Below are 22,757 nucleotides of genomic sequence, written 5' to 3'. Positions count from 1 at the left end.
GTGCATTCTGTCACATCAACTAGGGTAATTGACTATACTTTCACAGAATCACACAGTGCAGAAGAGGCCTTTTGGCCTATCAAGTCTGCACCGACAAGTGAGAAACATCTTACCTATCTACCTAATCCCATTTACCAGCACTTGGCCTATAGTCTTGAATGTTATGACGTGCCAAGTGCTCATCCAGGTACTTTTTAAAGGATGGGAGGCAACCCGCTTCCACCACCCTCCCAGGCAGGGCATTCCTGACCGTCACCATCCTCTGGGTACAAAGGTTTTGCTTCACATCCCCCCTAAACCTCCTGCCCCTCATCTTGAATTTGTGTCCCCTCGTGACTGACCCCTCAACCAAGGGGAACAGCTGCTCCCTATCCACCCTGTCCATGCCCCTCATAATCTTGTACACCTCGATCAGGTCACCCCTTAGTTTTCTCTGCTCCAACAAAAACAACCCAAGCCTATCCAACCTCTCTTCATAACTTAAATGTTTCATCCCAGGCAACATCCTAGTGAATCTCCTATGCACCCCCTCGTGCAATCACATCCTTCCTATAGTGTGGTGACCAGAACTGCACACAGTACTCCAGCTGTGGCCTCACCAAGGTTCTATACAACTCCAACATGACCTCCCTACTTTTGTAATCAATACCTCGATTGATAAAGGCAAGTGTCCCGTATGCCTTTTTCACCACCCTACTAACATGCCCCTCTGGCTTCAGAGATCTATGGACACATATGCCAAGGTCCCTTTGTTCCTCAGAACTTCCTAGTGCCATGCCATTCATTGAATACTTCCTTGTCAAATTATTCCTTCCAAAGTGTATCACCTCACACTTTTCATGGTTAAATTCCATCTGCCACTTATCTACCCATTTGACCATCCCGTCTATACCTTCCTGTAGCCCAAGACACTCAACCTTACTGTTAACCACCCGGCCAATCTTTGTGTCATCCGCAAACTTACTAAGCCTACCCCCACATTGTCCTCTATGTCGTTTATATAAATAACGAATAATAGGGCACTAGCACAGATCCCTGTGATACGCCACTGGACACTGGCTTCCAGTCACTAAAGCAGCCTTCTGTCATCACCCTCTGTTTCCTACAACTAAACCAATTTTGAATCCACCTTTTCAAATTACCCTGTATTCCATGTGCATTTACTTTCTTTATAAGCTTCCCATGTGGGACCTTGTCAAAGGTTTTGCTGAAATCCACATAAATTACATCAACTGCACTACCCTCATCTACACACCTGGTCACCTCCTCAAAAAATTCTTACAAATTTGTTAGGCATGACCTCCCTCTGACAAAGCCATGCTGACTATCCCTGATCAAACCTTGCCTTTCCAAGTGGGGATAGATTCTCTCCTTTAGAATTTTCTCCAATAGTCTCCCCACCACTGACACGAGACTCACTGGCCTGTAGTTCCCTGGCTTATCTCTACAACCCTTCTTAAATAGCGGAACCACATTAGCTGTTTTCTAGTCCTCTGGCACCTCCCCCGTGGTCAGAGAGGAATTAAAAATTTGGGTCAGAGCCCCTGCAATCTCCTCCTTTGCCTCCCTCAGCAGTCTGGGACACAAATCATCCGGACCTGGAGATTTGTCCACTTTTAAGCCTGCCAACACCTCCAATACCTTTACAGCCTTCCGGACTGAATATTGAGTTCAACAATTTCAGATCATGAACTCTCTCCTCCATCCCCACCCCCTTTCCGATCCCCCTTTTTTCCAATAATTTATATAGATTTTTCGTTTCCCACCTATTTCCGTTATTTTTAAATGTATTTCCATCCATTGTTTTATCTCTACCTTTTAGCCTATTTCGATCCCTTCCCCCACCACCCCACCCCCACTAGGGCTATCTGTACCTTGCTCATCCTGCTTTCTACCCTTAATGTCACCTATTATCACATTCCTTAGATAATATCACCACCTTCAACACCTCTTTGTCCTTTTGTCTATGACATATTTTCGTTATCTCCAGCTATCACTGGCCCTCTATCCAGCTCTACCTGTCCCCCCCCACCATCCCAAACCAGCTTATATTTCACCTCTTTTCTATTTTTCCTTAGTTCTGTTGAAGAGTCATACGGACTCAAAACATTAACTGTGTTCCTCTCCACAGATGCTGTCAGACCTGCTGAGTTTTTCCAGGTACTTTTGTTTTTGTTTTGGATTTCCAATATCCGCAGCTTTTTGCTTTTATCTTTGCTTTTACCTCCAATACCTTGTCACTCCCCATATTAATTTGCTCAAGAACCTCGCAGTCTCTCTCCCTGAGTTCCATACCTTCATCCTCATTCTCTTGGGTGAAGACGGATGTGAAGCGTTCATTCAACACTCTAGCGATGTCCTCTGGCTCCACCCATAGGTTGCCCCCTTGGTCCCTAATGGGCCCGCTCTTTCCCTGGTTATCCTCTTCTCATTGATGTACTTATGGAATATCTTGGGATTTTCCCTACTTTTACCAGCCAGAGCTCTCTCATATCCCCTCTTTGCTCTCCGAAATGCTTTCTTAACCTCCACCCTGCACTTTCTGTACTTGACTAATGCATCTGCAAATTTGCTCCCCTTATACCTGCTAAAAGCCTCTCTTTTCCTCCTCATCGTATCCTGAATATCTCTGGTCATCCATGGTTCTCTGGGCTTGTTACTCCTTCCTATCACCCTAGAGGGAACATGTTGAGTCTGTACCCTCCCCATTTCCTTTCTGAATGCCCCCCACTGCTCTTCTGTAGATTTCCCAACAAGTGGCTGTTCCCAGTCAACCTTGGCGAGATTCTGCTTTATTTTACTAAAATCCACTCTCCCCCAGTCCAAAACATTTTTTTGCAACTTGTCTATTTCTTTGTCCATAATAAGCTGAAATTGTACCATGTTATGGTCACTATCACTAAAATGCTCCCCCACCACCGCCTCAGCCACCTGTATGGCTTCATTCCCCAGAATTAGGTGCAGCACAGCGCCTTCCCTTTCAAAGTAAATGGTATGACACATCCGACAATGAAGTATCCAAACCTCCTTATGGCTGTTATTTTCTTTCTAACTTGCTACAAACAATTGGAAACGTACTTATGAGCATATGTGTACTTGTGAGTATACATGTACAGGACTTGATAATGCAGGGTATCAATTATTTCATTATGATGTGTTTGATTATACTCTGGGCTCCAAATATTCATTGGCATAACAAGACAAATTTCAAAGGCGACATCAACTAAATTCGGCAGCAAAACAATCCAGGGATTGGAAACATTGGAACCTCAATCACTTCACAAAAGTATGCAAAAATAGTGTTAACCTGGGAGTTTAGTTTTGAAACGTCATTATAACTGCCATTTAAAGCCTAGCTATCTTGTCTGGCTTTTCTTCTAGAAACAGCAATGGTTAAGTTAAAGCTCACTAATGCGTGATTCCTGAAAACTAGAAATACACAACAACTCAGCAGCATCTGAAAAATCATGATAAGGCTTCAGGTGTAGACACTCGGTACTTTCTATTATTCCCATTGTTTATATAAATTTTTTTTTGACCTGCTAATCCAATTACAAATTGTCAAGTGATATTAGTCTTCTAATTTCCCTATTTGCACCATGCATTTGCCAGCTAAATTGAACTCCAATCTTCTGTAAAGACAGTTGAATAAGGAACTGAGATTGGTGGGGTTCTGTGATCCCCATGCATATTCACACTTAAGGTGAATAGTACAAGGTATGAAATGCATGGGGGGTTAAGGAGCTTTCAGCCAATAGAGAGCAGTAGCTTTTTGACATCTTGTACCATTCAGAACTAGTACACCAGGCATTAGTTTAAATGTCCCCACTTACAATGGGGAAACTAGGGAAGGTAAGATAGAGAAAAAAAGAAATGGCTAGAGAAAAACTCCAGAGCAGGCCCTAAATTCCGTAGCAATTCAGTTGATGTAGAGTCACTGTGTGGGCTAATGAAGGTAGTGCACTAGATGATGTGAAGACATTTTAAAAAGTATCACATAACAGATTTACTCGTAAAATAGAAACACATGGTATTAAAACGATGGTGGCACATTGCATGTCACATATTTGGCTAAGGGATAGAAAGCAGAGAATAGTAATAACAGATATTTATCAGAGCAAAGAGAAGTATGCAATGTGGTCCTCCAGTGATTGAGATTAGGATAAGTGTTTTTCTTGTTTTAACTAAATCAGCTGAACTTGGGTTTACAGAGTACAATTTTGAAGTTTGTGGTTGATACAAAAGCTGGCAATGTAGTAAATAGCGAAGAGAGTGGTAGCAACCTTGAGGAGGACATAGACTGGTAAAAATGGGTAAACTTGTGACAGATAAAGTTTAATGCAGATAAGTATGAAGTGGTGTACTTGGAGAGGCTGTGTAATCTAAATGGTGCTATTTGGGGGAAATGCAAGAGTAGTGAGACCTGGGGCACATAAATCACGAATCATTGAAAGCAGCAGGGAAATTCAATAAGGTGGTTAAGAATGTGTATGGAATATTTGGCTTTGTAAATTGAGACATTGAAGACAAACTTTAGAAAGGCCTTGAAGAAAATACTGCAGAGGTTTACCAGGATAATACTAGGAATAAGGGACTTCAATTGTCTGGAGAGATTGGCAAAGCTGTGCTTATTCTCCTTAGAGCAGAGAAGGTTAAGGAGGATCTAATCGAGGTATTCAAAATTATGAGGGATTTTGATAAGCCAGCAGGGAGAAATTGTTTCCTCAGGCATGTGGATCAGTAATCAAAGACCATAGGTTTAAAATAATTGGCAAAAGAACTGAATGGAAATGAGATTTTTTTTTCCACAGTAAATGTTTATGTGATCTGAATGGAACATACTACTTGAAAATGTAGTGGAAGCAGTTTCCAAAAGAAATTTCTAGAGATATTGGGGCATGACCTTGAAGAGAACTAATTTATAGGGTTATTGTGGGAAAAAGCCAGATTATAGGACAAAATTGGACAGCCATTTCAAAGAGCTGGCACAGGCATTTCTGGCTGAATGTCCTCCTATGCTTTAAGATTCCATGAATCACAGAACTGAAGTCGCTGATTATACAGTACTGCATCACTGGGTTTCTCCCTGCTATATAAATTCTAGAGCTCCCTCCAGTGGCAGAAAACCCTTACAGCAGCAAGTTTTTTGTTTTACTTTAGATGCACTCTACAGGTACAGTACATATACAGACTTCAAAAATAGTTGTAGACCTAGGAATTTTCCAGTTGCATTTCTGCTGCTCTGCCATTAGAGTTCCACAAAGTAGCCCAACTGGCAAAAAATTGTCACTGGCTATAATTGTGGCAGCCTTGGAATTTGGAACAATTGTTTGCATTAAATTTGATGTGCCATTATTTTGGTCACTAACCCAATATCCAGCTTATTTTGTAGTTTCTGATTTGCCTCCCCTGAATCACTACCTTTCCCAGTTGATGCCACCTGAAAATTTAACCTCTTTATATTGAGTTTCTGAATCCAAGACATTTACGTAAATTAGAAATGATGGTTGAATGGGGCATTTCACGCGATGCTTCCTCCTATCCTGACGTAATTCCTCTAATAAGTACTTAGCATTTTCTATACTTCAGCCAATTTCTTCTGCATTCCCATATTTTACCCTGAATTGCCACAGCTTTGAATGTAATTAATAACCTTTTGACAAATGCCTTGTGTGAATGGATTAGTGACCTGAGGGATGTACATTTTGTTAAGATGAAATGTCCTCCAGGGTAATTTGACTTGTTGAGCGACCTTCGTGAGAAATGGCAGGGCATTGCAACATGTACATTGCCACCAATAAAACATTAACTCTTGCCTGTGTATACATTGTACTAGGATGCATAAAATATACGTCCATGAACTGATTCTGGATGACACTGTGCCTTGGGAGAAATCATGTTCCCCAAAAATTGTCATGGTTCAACTTGAGTGGAACTATAAGAAATTAAAGTTTGTACACTATTATCACAATCATCCTATGACTAAGAAATTTTATTCAACTGTATTGGAGGATTTTATTTTTCTTCAGTGGCTGTCTAATTTGGTACAGTGGCGTCATGCTTTGCAGGAGTCATCCCAACCTGCCTTCATATACCCCGACACAACAGGCTAGCAGTATGAAGGTTTAGAAGCATCTTGCTTTCTTTCAGCAACTACTTAGGTTTGGGGAAGAGGTATGGGAGGGAGAGAGAGGGATTTTCACTGGGAGAGGTGAGTAACAAAATTGAACTGGCTCCACTGTAGCATTAAAGCTGCAACAATGCATCCTTCTATATTGCATTACAAGTTATAAAATCAAATGATCAAAGAGGGCTATATTAAGGACTCAAAGCTCATTAGTAAAATATGCTCTTCTAAACACAGTTTATTTTTTCTTGCAGCTTTTCAGGGAAGTAAGAATAATGAAATGTTTGAACCATCCAAATATAGGTAAGTCCTTTTCTTTCCATGATTTTGAGGGCTAAATTGAGCATAAAACAATTTTCTCCTGTTGAGACATTCTTTCTTAAAGTGGTGGGCAAACCTACTTTGCCTCAAATCTGCTGAGCTGATATTCTCTGCTCTAACTCTAATGGGCTAGTATTCTCTGGTGTAGCTATGATAAGCTAATATACTCTGCCCTGTGTCTAAGGTAGAATTCTTGAATAGGCATATAACTGTTCAACAAGGATTTATGGTTTCATCTAGTGTCACTCCTGTCCAATCCCAGAAAGAAATATGCTCATTAAACTCAGAAGATAAACCATTTGGGTAGTTTCCCTGATGTGCATGCACTCTTATTAGTACTGTAATCGAGAGAAACTTTTCTTTTTAATAAGTTTTCCTAGAATATTAGTTGATGAGCGAGCCATTCTGCATCCATTAATGTCAACACATTCTAAACTCAGTGGCCCAAATCCAATCCTGCACTAAATCCCACTCGCCCATCCACTTCATCCTCACTAATCTATACTAGCTTCCTGATTTACAAACATTGAATTTTAAATCCTTGTCACCTTTAAGCCTCTCCACAACATCATGGGCTGGATCTTCTGGAAAAATAAGTGTTAACCACACATTTTGTTGCTAATATGCAAATCGGCCAACAAAGTCATGGTATTAAGTGATATGTCATGTGTTGCAACTTCTAGAATTTGCTGGTTTATATATGTTGCTCCACCATTTGCTTTGCACAACTGGAATCTTGTCCTTGGCCCCCCTGTTATTTGTAAAATTTGCTGGATTTGCACATTAATTGCCCTTTAAACCTGCTGCAGAATGCTAACTCTGGTTGTGTGTAACAGTGTAAGTGCCTTTTTAATGATGTGATGATATTACAGTGTCAGTCAATTTCCCTGGCCTAGGAATTGAGCAATTTAAATGGTTGAGTCTCATTCCTTCAAGTGGTAAATTATTCTTAGAGATTTTAAAAGTGTCAAATATTAAATTTTATTATTTTCATTTTTATCTGTCTCCTCACTATCTCAATCCAATCTTTTTTTCCTTATTATGTCTCTATCCCTCTATTTCCCTTTCTTTACCTGAGTTGAGTAATTCATCTTGCTTGGTTAGTCCTGCCCTTTTCTCAATCCTTACCTCTTTGATTAAGGAGATACTGTTGATCTTGCCATTGGGTACAGTCATAGGTACCCTATTGTCCTCACTGAGCCAGTACCAGCTTGTACTTCCAGCAAGTTACATTGCAAATGTTTTTTGAGATGAAGGATCCAGCAGAATCTGACCCCTCGTCTGTAACCTACACGTGCTTTGTGTCCCTTCCTACACCTTTCAGTCCACTGACTTTGGCCTTCTGTGCATTCACTCCTCCCTTCTAATCCATCAATGCTAACAGAGGTCAGCCACCTTGACCTTAATTTTTGGGGCTCCTTCCTTATACACCTCTGCTTCTCTTGTTCCCTCCAATTTTGAAATATTCTTTAAAACCTACCGACCAAAGTTTTGGTCACCCTGACTTGGCAACCTTTCAATCCTCTCAGTGACTGAATGATTTGCCCACACACCCTTAGCATGCACGTAAAAATGTATATTTTTAGAAGGTGTCTGTGGAAACTTATGCCTGCCTGTTGCACTGCTTTGAGGGAGAAAAGAAAATAGGGGGTGGGGACAGGATGTGATGGAATGAAATTAATCCAGTTACAAGAATTTGTTTTTTTTATATGTGAACTTGTAATCAGGCCAAGGTGCTAAACATTGTAATATGTTGGCTATGACAGCTGCACTCTGAAATTTACTTTGCTTTTTCGTCTTATCAAACGAGTGGAATTGTATGAATGCGTCCCATAATAAAATGCAGCAGAAATTCCTTAATGGCTAGATTGTTAAAATAGTACAAAAGGAAGGATATACATTTCATTAATGTTAGCATTTTCTGTGCATGAATTTCTGTAAGCAATATCAATTGTGGCTCAATGGGTAGTACTCCTGCCTCTGATTCAGGAGATTGTGGATTCAAGTCCCATTTCAGAGCACAAAAATCTAAGCCAACACTACAGCATAGAACTGTGCTGTTTGAGATGCCGTTTTTTGGATGAGACGTTAAACCGTGGTCCCGTCTGCTCTCTCAGGTGGACGTAAAATTCCCATGACACTATTTCGAAGAGCAGGGGAGTAGGTCTTGGCCAACATTTAACCCTCATTCAACATCACTCAAACAGATTATCTAGACCAGGCTTGTCCAACCCGCGACCTGTGGGCTGCACCACTCACCTGTGTGTGTGATCCCCAGAATGATTGTTGAAAAACGGTAAGACGACTCAGTGCATTTGAAGATTTCTTCAAGGGCCTGCTCCTCCAATCACAGCCTGTGTTTCTCCCGTGTTTGCCGTTGATAACCTCAATAGTGAGCCTATCAGCATCAAATATGGGAGTGAACAGGCTGTGATGGGAGGAGCAATGTACAACAGCAACTGCAAGCATTTGAAGATAGGGACAGACTTTGGACCACACGTTCATCATGCTTTCCCGTGGCTGCCGGTGCTCTGGCCCAGCTGTGGTCGCTTTTCCCCCTGCTGTGGTCGCTTTCCTTAGGCTGCAGTTGCTTCCCCCCGGCTGCGACCACTTTTCTTCTGCTGGGGCTCTGTCCCGGCTGCTTTCCCCCGGCTGCCGGTGTTCTGCCCCAGCTGTTTCCCCCCGCTACTCCCCGTGTCACATCAGTTCTCCTCCATGTTCCCCTGGTTCCCCCCTACATATCCCGGCTCTCGGCCCTCCCCTCGGCAGCCACCCGCGTTCAGGTGCCGCTAGGCCTCAGGCCTCACTTCAGCTCTCATTGCACCTACCTCCACCCAAAGTCTATTTCATGAGTCGTGGTGAATAAGTGAGGATGAGTGAGAGTATGGGGGTGGGTGGGGTGGGTGAGTGTGCGCACACAAGAGAGAGGGTGAGGGCCCCTGAGAGAGAGGGTGAGCACATGCATCCATGACAGAGGGGGTGAGCGCATGCGTGAGTGTGTGTGAGAGAGAGGGTAGTGATAGGGAGGGGAGAATATGTGTGTCTGGCTCACTCCTAGTCGCAGGATTCTCATTCACCCCCACCCTCACACCCCAACAGGCACTCCAACAGTGCTTGAGGGTGAGTGATTGAGTATCCTGAGACTCAGAGTTAGTCAGACACACACACTCTCACCCTTTCGCAATTGAATGGTCATTTTTATTTATTGCTCATTTTTAATTAATTATTTATTGTCGTGATTTTTTTGCTCAGCAAGTTGTTTCTAATCATACCTCGGCTTTTTTTTAAAATTCATGTTTAATGTTGTGCCAAACCTCAACTTTCTGAAATTTGCTCATCAGCCCCCAAGTGTGGGAAGAATTGAAATGTGCCCCACCCTGTGAGAAAAGGTTGGGCAAGCATGATCTAAACATTATCACATTGCTGGAGCTTGCTATGCGCAAATTGGCTGCCAAATGGTACATTACAAAGGCAAGAGAACATCAAAAATACCACATTGACTGTAAAGCATTTGGGATGCTTGGGCATTGTGAAAGACCCTGTATAAATGCAAACCTTTCTTTGTTTGTCCAGCCTGGTTCGAAACAAAAAAAAAATCATGCCGCTCTCCTATTCCTCACACGTCCAGGTGATGAAGATAACTAATAACTCTGGACCCCATGAAGTCCTATGGCATCAGGTCAAACATGGGCAAGGAAATCTCCTGCTGACTACCACGTGCCGCCTTCTCTCAGCTGATGAAGCAGTATTCCTTCATGTTGATCACCAATTGGAAGAAGCACTGAGGATAGCAAGGGTGCCGAATGTACTCTGGGTGGTGGACTTCAAAGTCTATCACTAAGAGTGGCTAGGTAGCACCCTACTGACTGAGCTGCCCGAGTCCTAAAAGACATAGCTGCTAGACTGGGTCTACGGCAGGTGGTGAGGGAACCAAGAGGGAAAAACATACTTGACCTCATCTTCACCAACCTGTCTGCTGCAGATGCATCTGTCCGTGACAGTATTGGTAGGAGTGACCATCGCACAGCCGTTTTGGAGACCAGGTCCCGCCTTCACATTGTGGATACTCTTCATCGTGTTGTGTGGCACTACCACCTTGCTAAATGGGATAGATCTCAAACAAATCTAGCAACTCAAGAGTGGGCATCCATGAGGCACTGTGAGCCATCAGTAGCAGCAGAATTGTACTCGAACACAATCTGTAACCTCATGGCCCAGCATATCCCCTACTTTACCATTACCATCAATCCTTGTTCAATGAAGAGTGCAGGAGAGCATGCCAGGAGCATCAACAGGCATACCTAAAAATGAGGTGACAGCTTGGTCAAGCTATAACACAGGACCACATGTGTGCCAAACAGCATAAGCAGCAAGTGATAGGGCTAAGCAATCCCACAACCAGTGGATCAAATCTAAGCTCTGCAAACCTACCAGTCGTGAATGGTGGTGGACAATTAAACAACTCATTGGAGGAGGAGGTTCCACAAATATTCCCATCCCCACTGATGGAGGAGCCCAGCACAAAAGATAAGACTGAAGCATTTGCTACAATCTTCAGCCAGAAGTGCTAAGTGGATGATCCATTTCAGCCTCCTCCAAGGTCCCCAGCATTAGAGATGCCAGTCTTCAGCCGGTTTGATTCATTCACATGATGTCAAGAAATGGCTGAAGCCACTGGATACTGCAAAGGCTATGGGACCTGACAACATTCCGGCAATAGTACTGAAGACTTGTGCTCCAGAATTTGCTGCACCCCTAGCCAAGCTGTTCCAGTACAGCTACAACACTGGCATCTACCTGGCTATGTGGAAAATTGCCCAGGTATGTCCTGTATACAAAAAGCAGGACAAATCCAACCCAGCCAATTATCACCCCATCAATCTACTCTCGATCATCAGTAAAGTAATGGAAGGGGTTGTCAGCAGTGCTATCAAGTGGCACTCGCTTAGCAATAACCTGCTCACTGAACCAGTTTGGGTTCTGCCAGGGACACTCAGCTCCTGACCTCATTACAGCCTTGGTTCAAGGATGGACAGATGAGCTGAACTCCCGAAGTGAGGTGAGAGTGACTGCCATTGACTTAAAGGCAGCATTCGACTGAGGGTGGCATCAAGGAGCCCTAACAAAACTGGAGTCAGTGGGAATCAGGGGGAAAACTCTCCGCTGGTTGGAGTCATACCTAGCACAAAGGAAGATGGATGTGGTTGTTGGAGGTCAGTCATCTCAGCTCTAGGACATCACTGCAGGAGTTCCTCAGGGTACTGTCCTCAACCCAGCCATCTTCAGCTGCTTTATCAATGACTTTCCTTCCACCATGAGGTCAGAGTGGGGATCTTCGCTGATGATTGCACAATGTTCAGCACCATTCACGACTCCTCAGATACTGAAGCAGTCCATGTCCAAATGCAGCAAGGCTTGGACAATATCCAGTGGCAAGTAACATTTTCTCCACACAATTGTTAGGCAATGACCATGTCCAACAAGAGAGAATCCAACCATCGCCCCATGATGTTCAATGGCATTACCATCACTGAATCCCCCACTATCAACATCCTGGGGGTTACCATTGACCAGAAACTTAACTGGACTAGCCATATAAATACTGTGGCTACAAAAGCAGGCTAGAGACTAGAAATCGTATGACGAGTAACTCACCACCTAACTCTCCAAAGCCTGTGCAACATTTACAAAGCACAAGACAGGAGTGTGATGGAATACTCCCCACTTGCCTGGATGAGTGCAGCTCCCACAAGACTCAAGAAGCTTGACAGCATCCAGGACAATGCAGCCCACTTGATTGGCACCTCATCCACAAACATTCAGTCCCTCCAACACCGACACACAGTAGCAGCAGTGAGTACCATCTACAAGATGCACTGCAGGAATTCACCAAGGCTCCTTCGACAGCACCTTCCAAACCCATGAGCACTCCCATCTAGAAGGACAAGGGCAGCGATAGATGGGAACATCACCACCTGGAAGCTCCCCTCCAAGTCACTCACCACCCTGACTTGGAAATATATCGCCGTCTGTTCCCTGTTGCTCGAACTCCCTTCCTAACAGCACTGTGGATGTACCTACACCAAATGGACTGCAGCGGTTCAAGAAGGCAGCACATCACCACCTTCTCAAGGTCAACTAGGGATGGGCAATAAATGCTGGCCCAGCCAGAAAAGCCCACATCCCATGAATGAATAAAAAAAATACCAGACAATTGAGAGCCATGGCTGATCTATTAGCGGTTTCCTGAGAACAAGACACTTTCCTATTGTGATAGGTGTTCTTTGTCTTTTCAGGTGTAGCAGGCTGCTTGAGAGGTACTTTATATCTGTGTTTGAGGTCTGTTCACTCAGTTTAACCATATGCAGTGAGGACAGTGTAAGCCTTAACATATTTCTCATATAATTGTTCATCAAAAGACTTTGGTCTCAAAAAATTAATTCTGCAGTAAAGAAAATACTTACAAATTATTATTTTATTTGGTGATTATGCTTATTATAAGAACATAAGAAATAGGAGCAAGAGTAGGCCATTCTGCCCCTCAAGCCTGCTGTGCCATTCAGTACAATCATGGTTGATCATGTACTACAACTCTATTTTCCTGCCTGCTCCCCATATCCTTTGATTCCCTGAGAGATCAAAAATATATTGATCGCAGTCTTGAACATTCTCAAAGACAGAACACCCACAACCCCCTGGGGTAACATCAGAAAATCAATAGGAGCAGGAGAAAACCAAATAACCCATCGAGCCTGCTTCACCATTCAAAATGATCATAGCTGATCTTAGACCACTTTCCCACGTGTAACCATATCCCTTGATTCCCTGAGAGACTAAAATTCTGTCTCTCTCAGCCTTAAATATATTTATTGATGGTGTATCCACAACCCTCTGGGGTGGACAATTCCAAAGATTCACAACCCTCTCAATGAAGAAATTTTACCTCATCTCAGTCTTAAATGATCGACCCCTTATCCTGGAACTATGGCCCCCCACCCCCTGAAAGTTCTAGAATCCCCAGCAAGGGAAACGCCTGTGTCTACCCTGTCAAACCCCTTCAGAATCTTAATGTTTCAATGAGATCACCTCTAATTCTTTTAAACTCCAGAGAAGATGATCTCAATGTACTCAGCCTCATCCCAAGAATCAATCTAGTGATCTTTCTCTTGCCTTTGTGGTGATCTTGCATCTATCTGAGAAGTCAGGAGGAACAATGGACAACGATTCCCTTTCCAGCACATACCCATTGGTTTATCATGCGCTCTTGTGTCACAGTATCCCATATTCTTCATGCATACTTGTCACTGGGGACTAACTTTCATAATGATATTGAGTAAAGGGTATTGGGGAAATCACCTGAGTTGCAACATTTTTTTCAAATCAGTGTATCAAATTTCTGATTATCAAAGCATTTTCACAAACTATAAAATAGATTGGTATCCTCACTTATTTTGCTTTTAAAATCTACCTAGTCTCCACTGGCCATTCAAGTAGCAATCACAGTGCTTACAGAATATCGAAGAGAACCTTTCAAGGTTAGTTATGTTGGCATTGCAGTATAGATGATGTATATGGCACTGAAAATCACAGGGAATGTGTCATAAGCCATGGGGTAATTTGGTTTTTAAAATTTCCGTAAATCCTAACCTAAGTTAACTGTATAACAGAAGTATCGCAAGTGGTTCAGAATTGTTTTTAAAGTCAGGAAATTCAATAGTGTGGCAAAAGCGCATTTAATGAATTTATTTCATCCCATTTTGTGCAGAAGTAACTCAAATTATATCTTGCACATATAAATATCCATTCATGATATCCACCTTCCATCTTCAGCACAATGCCATTGACCCAAGCAGAGATTGACCTCCTATTTTAAATGCATATGTGACTGTGAACTTTTGTACTGACACAAACTGATTCCAGTCTCTGGAGTTATGTAAAATGTGGAAAGTGTGTTAAATGTGAACAGTAGAACTTCCACCAGATATTTCTTTTGTGCTCTACACTATGGGGCAGTCTTGTAATAAGCCTTTGTTTCCTCCAAACTGAAGTATAACATACGAATTAGGAGGAGGAGTAGGCCACTCGGCCCTTCAACCCTGCTTCACAATTCAATAATATCATGGCTGATCTGATTGTAATCTCACTTCACATTCCTGCCTGTCCTCCGATGATCTTTCACCCCCTTGTTTATCAAGAATCTAACTAGCTCTACCTTAAAAATATTCAAAGACCCTGCTTCTACTGCTTTTTGAGGAAGAGAGTTACAAAGACTCACTCTGAGAGTGAAAATCTCTCCTCATCTCTGTCTTAAATGAGCGACCCCTTACTTTTAAATCGTGACCCCTAGTTCTAGATTCTGCCACAAGAGGAAATATCCTCTCCACGTCCACCCTGTCAAGACCCCTCAGGATCTTAAAATCTTAAAGGTTTCAATCAAGTTGCCTCTTACTCTTCTAAATTCCAGTGGATACAAGCCTAAGCTGTCCAACAGTTCCTAATAAGACAACCCAGCCATTCCTGGTATTAGTCTAGTAAATCTTCACCATATACACACAGTATCTGATCATTTACATTGTCCAGGATAACCAGATGCCTTTGTTACTGTAATTCATTCACTGTGGAACTGGCTTTGTTCAAGGCACTGTTGTGCCTTGTTGAAGTGTTGTTGAAGTGTAAATGGTTAATTTGTGAAAGTATATGTACATAGCATTAATTGGTATTCATCTAGCATCTTGTGTTTCATTTAAAATTAGGTTTGGAGTCATAATTCAATATTTGCATTAAAATACAAATGGAACAAGGCAATTTCCTGTTTTAAAAATGATATATTTTAGTTGCTATGATTCTTTTCTAGATCTGTGATCAATCAGTCTTTCAAATAAGATTTATCTCAGCAGGGTGGTTTGAAACATGAAGTGACGCTTGTGTACTAAGGGATACTTATCTGGATTTGAGGTTGAAAGAAAATACAATTTTGACAACGTACTTTTAGTTCATTTCTAAGTATTTTATTCTTTAAAAATCAGTCACATTTGCAGTCACCATTCACTTCCTGAACCTGCTGGTAATTTTAAATTTGGACCACATGTTCTCCTTACCTGCTTTAGAACTTAACATTCTATAGCATGTTTGATGTTTTTGCAAGATTGAGGGAGAATGAGACTAGAACAAACTGTCCACAGTTAGAATGGCACCAAACTTAAATTAATAACTAAATCTGTTCACTTCATGGCCATATGCTTTGATATTTTTCTTTTTGTCAGATTTGTTTTAAAAAATAACATTTTCAGTACACAACTTAACCATTTTGACAACTTAACCGTTGCCCCTTTTTTTCCTAGATACCTCCAGTATGTTATTCAGAAAAAACATTTTTTATTATTGACAACTAGCACCATCTTTCTTGCCATATAATATTTCTGCATGACATAAAATTTGGTATACTTGTTCAAGCAAAATAATATTCTGGATGTATTTTCCAAATTGAGAAACCGAATTCCATCATAAATGAACCAAAGCTTAAATTAAAATTGATTGTTTTTTTTGTCTGTGTTTGGCTTGTTCATACACTTACCAGTCTATTATTAGTACATAGTAATGAATGTTTGTAAGAAGGGCACGCAGTCTGAGTGGTAATGGTGGAGAGGATGTAGGCTGACTGAGGAATTATGATTTGAATACCAAGTGCAGGTGCCCATGTTATTTTGTGATCTATAATTCAGAATAACTTCTATGTACATTGTTAGACTCTGTAAAAGCAATTTAGGTTATAACTTTATAAGTGAATTTTAGGTAATGTATTTGAACCTCACATCTCTAATTTAAAATCATTTTGCTGAGCTAAACTACATTTTCTAAAACAACAACAGAATTACCTGGAAAAACTCAGCAGGTCTGGCAGCATTGGCGGAGAAGAAAAGAGTTGACGTTTCGAGTCCTCATGACCCTTCAACAGAACTGAGCGAATATTAGGAGGGGGTGAAATATAAGCTGGTTTAAGGTCGAGGGGTGCGGGAGAGAATGGCGGGCAGTGTGGTTGTAGGGACAAGCAAGCAGTGATAGGAGCAGATAATCAAAAGATGTCACACACAAAAGAACAAAGAGGTGTTGAAGGTGGTGATATTATCTAAACGAATGTGCTAATTAAGAATGGATGGCAGGACACTCAAGGTACAGCTCTAGTGGGGTTGGGGTGGAAAGGCTAACAGGGCATAAAAGATACAGATTTAAAAATAATGGAAATAGGTGGGAAAAGAAAAATCTATATAAGTTATTGGAAAAAACAAAAGGAAGGAGGAAGAAACGGAAAGGGGGTGGGGATGGAGGAGGGAGTTCAAGATCTAAAGTTGTTGAATTCAATATTCAGTCCGGAAGGCTGTAAAGTGCCCAGTTGGAAGATGAGGTGCTGTTCCTCCAGTTTGTGTTGGGCTTCACTGGAACAATGCAGCAACCCAAGGACAGAAGTGGGCAAGAGAGCAGGGTGGAGTGTTAAAATGGCAAGTGACACGGAGATTTGGGTCATTCTTGCGGACAGACCACAGGTGTTCTGCAAAGCGGTTGCCCAGTTTACGTTTGGTCACTCCAATGTAGAGGAGACCGCATTGGGAGCAACGAATGCAGTAGACTAAGTTAGGGGAAATGCAAGTGAAATGCTGCTTCACTTGAAAGGAGTGTGTGGGCCCTTGGACAGTGAGGAGAGAGGAAGTGAAGGGGCAGGTGTTGCATCTTTTGCGTGGGCATGGGGAGGTGGGGGTTGAGGAGTAGGGGGTGATGGAGGAGTGGACCAGGGTGTCCCGGAGGAAACGATCCCTACGGAATGCCACCGGGGGGGGGGGTGAAGGGAAGATGTGTTTGGTGGTGGCATCATGCTGGAGTTGGCGGAAATGGCGGAGGATGATCCTTTGAATGCGGAGGCTGGTGGGGTGATAAGTGAGGACAAGGGGGACCCTATCATGTTTCTGGGAGGGAGGAGATGGCGTGGGGGCGGATGCACGGGTGATGGGCCGGACACGGTTGAGGGCCCTGTCAACCACCGTGGGTGGAAAACCTCAGTTAAGGAAGAAGGAGGGCATGTCAGAGGTACTGTTTTTGAAGGTAGCATCATCGGAACAGATGCGACGGAAGCGAAGGAACTGAGAGTATGGGATGGAGTCCTTACAGGAAGCGGGGTGTGAGGAGCTGTAGTCGAGGTAGCTGTGGTTGTCGGTAGGCTTGTAATGGATATTGGTGGACAGTCTATCGCCAGAAATTGAGACAGAGAGGTCAAGGAAGGTAAGGGAAGTGTCAGAGATGGACCATGTGAAAATGATGGAGGGGTGGAGATTGGAAGCAAAATTAATAAATTTTTCAGGAATTTTGCTTCCAATCTCCACCCCTCCATATTTTCACATGGTCCATCTCTGATACTTCCCTTCCCTTCCTTGACCTCTCTATCTCAATTTCTGGCGATAGATTGTCCACCAATATCCATTACAAGCCTACTGACTCCCACAGCTACCTCGACTACAGCTCCTCACACCCTGTTTCCTGTAAGGACTCCATCCCATTCTCTCAATTCCTTCGCCTCCGTCGCATCTGTTCCGATGATGCTACCTTCAAAAACAGTTCCTCTGACATGTCCTCCTTCTTCCTTAACTGAGGTTTTCCACCCACGGTCGTTGACAGGGCCCACAACTGTGTCCGGCCCATCTCCTGCGCATCTGCCCTCATGCCTTCTCCTCCCTCCCAGAAACATGACAGGGTGCCCCTTGTCCTCACTTATCACCCCACCAGCCTCCGCATTCAAAGGATCATCCTCCGCCATTTCCGCCAACGCCAATATGATGTCACCACCAAACACATCGGCCCTTCACCCCCCCCCCCCCCACCCCGGCGGCATTCCATAGGGATCGTTCCCTCTGGGACACCCTGGTCCACTCCTCCATCACCCCCTACTCCTCAACCCCCACCTATGGCACCTCCCCATGCCCACGCAAAAGATGCAACACCTGCCCCTTCACTTCCTCTCTCCTCACCGTCCAAGGGCCCAAACACTCCTTTCAAGTGAAGCAGCATTTCACTTGCATTTCCCTCAACTTAGTCTACTGTATTCGTTGCTCCCAATGTGGTCTCCTCTACATAGGAGAGACCAAACGTAAACTGGGCGACTGCTTTGCAGAACACCTGCGGTCTGTCCGCAAGAAAGACCCAAACCTCCATGTCACTGGCCATTTTAACACTCCACCCTGCTCTCTTGCCCACATGTCTGTCCTTGGGTTGCTGCATTGTTCCAGTGAAGCCCAACGCAAATTGGAGGAACAGCACCTCATCTTCCGACTAGGCACCTTACAGCCTTCCGGACTGAATATTGAATTCAACAACTTTCGATCTTGAACTCCCTCCTCCATCCCTACCCCCTTTCCATTTCTTCCCCCTTCCTTTTGTTTTTTCCAATAATTTATATAGATTTTTCTTTTCCCACTTATTTCCATTATTTTTAAATCTATATCTTTTATGCCCTGTTAGCCTTTCCACCCCACCCCCACTAGAGCTGTACCTTGAGTGTCCTGCCATCCATTCTTAATTAGCACATTCGTTTAGATAATATCACCACCTTCAACACCTCTTTGTTCTTTTGTGTGTGACATCTTTTGATTATCTGCTCCAATCACTGCTTGCTTGTCCCTACAACCACCACCCCCCCATTCTCTCCCGCACCCCCCGCCCACCTTAAACCAGCTTATATTTCACCCCTCTCCTAATATTCACTCAGTTCTGTTGAAGGGTCATGAGGACTCGAAACGTCAACTTTTCTTCTCCGCCGATGCTGCCAGACCTACTGAGATTTTCTAGGTAATTCTGTTTTTGTTTTGGATTTCCAGCATCCGCAGTTTTTTGTTTTTATCACTACATTTTCTATACATTTATCACATACTGGCTTAGTATGACACAATTGTTGTAATGTGGTGCTCAGAAATATCGATTCTTCTTTCATGAGATGAGAAACAAATTGGGGGCTTTGCAGTAACCTTGTTGCCTTTTCCCATGCATTTTGAATCCTTCCCTACTGTTCTTATTTGCTTTCCTGGTACTTGTGATCTGTGGGTAGCAATAGTGAACTTCATACATATTTTGATTCATCTGATTCACGTTCAAGCCAGCTTTTGTTATGCAAGTGACCCTCTTAAACTATAAACAGATGAAGTGAAACCACTCCAATATATTGTCAGCTATTTTTTAAATCCACAAAGGCATTTTGTTTCCTGTCCCATGGTAGCCGGTATTTTTGGGACACCTCTCTAGCTTTATTATCTAAGCAAAAGTTGGTGGCAGATACCAGGCCATCTTCATTTAATTTGCATAGAAGTGAACTGTCCAACTGAATTTCTTTGATCTTAACCATATTTATTCTGATTATCAACAACGATTCTATACCTGACCTGAAGGGGAACTGGTTAACTAATATGGATTATAAATCATCTAGCCACCTTGCTTTTCCACTTGTTTAATATAGGTTTCCTCCTCCTTCACTTTGTCTCCCTTTATCCCTTGTACTCTCTATTTTTCTCTCTCTCTCTCTTTCTCTCTGATGCTTTACAGGCTACTCTTTTTTAACTATTAGGATTAACAATTATGCGATCTGATCAAGCTAATTTGAATGCCAAAAGATACCGTAGAATTTTAAAGCTTCGAAGTAGGTTCTGCCTGTTGTGTCTGTTCCAGATCTTTGAAAGAACTATCCACTTAGTTTCTTCCACTGAAAGCTTTTAAATATTTATTTTTAGGCTATTTAATCACTTAGCTTTTAAAAGCAATTACGGATTTTGCTTCCAGCCATGCTTCTGGTAGGACATTCCATGCCACAGAAACCCTTTATGAAAGAAAAAAAATTCTCTTTCCTTTTTTTAACTGGTCGATTTTAACTCTATACCCTCTAGTTACTGATTCATAGGCAAGTGGAAATGGGTTTCTCTATTTACCATGTTAAAATATTTAATTTTTAATACCTATACCAGGTGGTCTCTAACCATTAGAGATTTAATGAAAAGAGCCCCTATTTCTCTTGCCTTTCCTTTATAACTAAAGTAATTCATTGCATTGCCTTAGTGAATATCTTCTGTATCAATTCATTGCTTTGACATCTTTTCCAAAACATACTGTTCAAAACAAGCCAAATAACAATTTAATTTTAGAAATCTAAACAGTTTTAGAATAATGGATAATGTTTGAGCATGTTCAAGAGATAAAAGCCACATTATGCAGCTTGGTGCCAAATAGACTTGAAAGAATTAAAGTTCATTATATGTCCTAGCACTTGACAATTTTGGCACTGGGAAGCAGCAATAAAAATGTAGTTTTGAATTGTTTTGGTTTACTTTGGCTAAGTTTCTATTTAATCACATTGTTTTCTATTTACTGAATTAAAAGGAATAGGCTCCCCCAATACTTTAGGTAGTCTAGACAGCGAGCAGCTGAGCAAGCCCAGAAATGCCAAGTTTTATCCATAGTGTATACAGATTTAATTGGTCTCACCTGAGCTACTGGTAGTTTCTCTACAATTGTCTTCACCGCTCTTTGAGTAAAGAGGAAATTCAACCATGGTTCCCACTCTTCATTATTGTGCAGGGCTTCTATTGGGTATTGTATTGGGTTTGGCTGTGATGAATTCTATAAATATGCCAACATTTTCTGTCTACGCCCACAAATTAAAGATGGCCACTTGGGTGAGGGGATAGAAGACAACCATATTCCAGCAAGGAGCCGATGCCGTCAGAAGTTAGAGAGAGGACAAAATGTGGGAAAGGGGAAAATAAGTTGTTTTTAACATCGAACAAAATGTGCTGTTTTGCTGACATAATTTAAAATTGGCACTTTTTTAAAAAATGCATTGTTTATTCATAAATAAGCTGAAATTGAGTTCTCTGTTAATGTAGTTGAAATATCTTTCATAAATGTGTTGAATTTGATATTTATCTCTGCTTATCAATATGCCAGTTTTTCATTTTTGTTTTCCAGTGAAATTATTTGAAGTTATTGAAACAGAGAAGACACTCTATTTAGTGATGGAATATGCAAGTGGAGGTAAGAAGAAATCAACTCCAAAAAATATTGTCCAGTTTTATTTTGATGAAGATTTGGTATTTTTCTGAATTTCATGAGAAATAATATTTGTTTTAGTATGCCTAACCTTCTTAATGGGTATCGTAGAGTGAATTATGTTTTGGAGTGTATTGATTATTCTGTCAGCAGCCTGGTGCAACTTCCTTCAAACAGCAGTGAGATGAATAATCAGTTGATCTGATGGTAAAAACAGAAATGCTGGAGACACTCAGCAGGTCTGGCAGTTTCTGTAGAGAGAGAGAGAAAAACAGTTAACCTTTCAGAACAAAAACAAAAATACCTGGAAAAACTCAGCAGGTCTGACAGCATCTGTGGAGAGGGGATACAATTGACGTTTCGAGTCCGTGCCAAAGGCAGTGGTAATGGGACAATTAAGGAAACAAAAGATGTGTCTAGAGTAGGTGTGACCGCAAGGTTAAAGAATTGAGAAAGAAACGGGGGTGGGGGGGTAAATAAGCCATTGAAAAGATGCAAAAAATAGGAGGCAGAGGTTATGATCTAAAATTGTTGAGCTCAATGTTGACTCCAGAAGGTGCTCAATTGAAAGACGAGATGCTGTTCCTTGAGCTTGTGTTGAGTCTCATTGGAACACTCTAAGAGGTTAAGTACAGATAGATCAGAGCAGGAGCAAGGTAGAGAATTAAAATTACAGCTCAGAGTCATGCTTGCAGACAGAATGAAGGTGTTCCACAAAGCGATCACCAGTCCGCGTTTAATCTCCCTAACGTAAAGGAGACCACATTTTATGCAGCGAATACAGTATACTAAATTGAAAGAAGTACAAGAACATCGCTCTGGAAGGAGCGTTTGGGGCTTTGGACAGTGAGAAGGGGGGAGGTGAAAGGGCAGATGTTGCATCTCCTGCACTTGCACGGAAAGATATCCTATCAACCAATATTCACTATAAGTCCACTGACTCCCACAGCAACCTTGATTGCACTTCCTCACAGAGCTCTTATAGGAAGTCAGGAGTATGATGGAATACTCTCCATTCGTCTGGATGAGCACAGCTCCAACAACACTGAAGAAGCTGGACATCATCCAAGACAAAGCAGCCCACTTGATTAGCACCCCATCCACCACCTTCAACATTTACTCCCTTCACCACCCACCCAGTGTGTCCCATATACAAGATGTACTGCAGCAATTCATCAAGCCTCCTTTGACCGAACCTTCCAAACCCACAACCTCTAGCACCTAGAAGGACAAA

The 22,757-nt window shown here is 42.2% G+C and overlaps 1 protein-coding gene across 10 annotated transcripts in view; it reads left to right on the top strand.

Moving 5' to 3' along the window:
• Nucleotides 1–22,757, top strand: part of mark3a (MAP/microtubule affinity-regulating kinase 3a) — a 226,615-nt gene that overhangs the window by 104,958 nt on the left and 98,900 nt on the right. For 9 of the 10 annotated variants that reach the window (XM_041213916.1, XM_041213914.1, XM_041213913.1 and 6 more), the window contains 2 exons: nt 6,382–6,430; nt 21,443–21,508. In XM_041213916.1, coding sequence (XP_041069850.1) covers nt 6,382–6,430; nt 21,443–21,508 — 115 coding nt within the window. The remainder of the gene's footprint in view (nt 1–6,381; nt 6,431–21,442; nt 21,509–22,757) is intronic. The other variant, XR_005946216.1, reaches the window with a different exon arrangement.

Source organism: Carcharodon carcharias, chromosome 20 (genome assembly GCF_017639515.1).
Source record: "Carcharodon carcharias isolate sCarCar2 chromosome 20, sCarCar2.pri, whole genome shotgun sequence".
Classification (NCBI taxonomy): domain Eukaryota; kingdom Metazoa; phylum Chordata; class Chondrichthyes; order Lamniformes; family Lamnidae; genus Carcharodon; species Carcharodon carcharias.
This window is presented reverse-complemented; position numbering and strand designations above follow the sequence as displayed.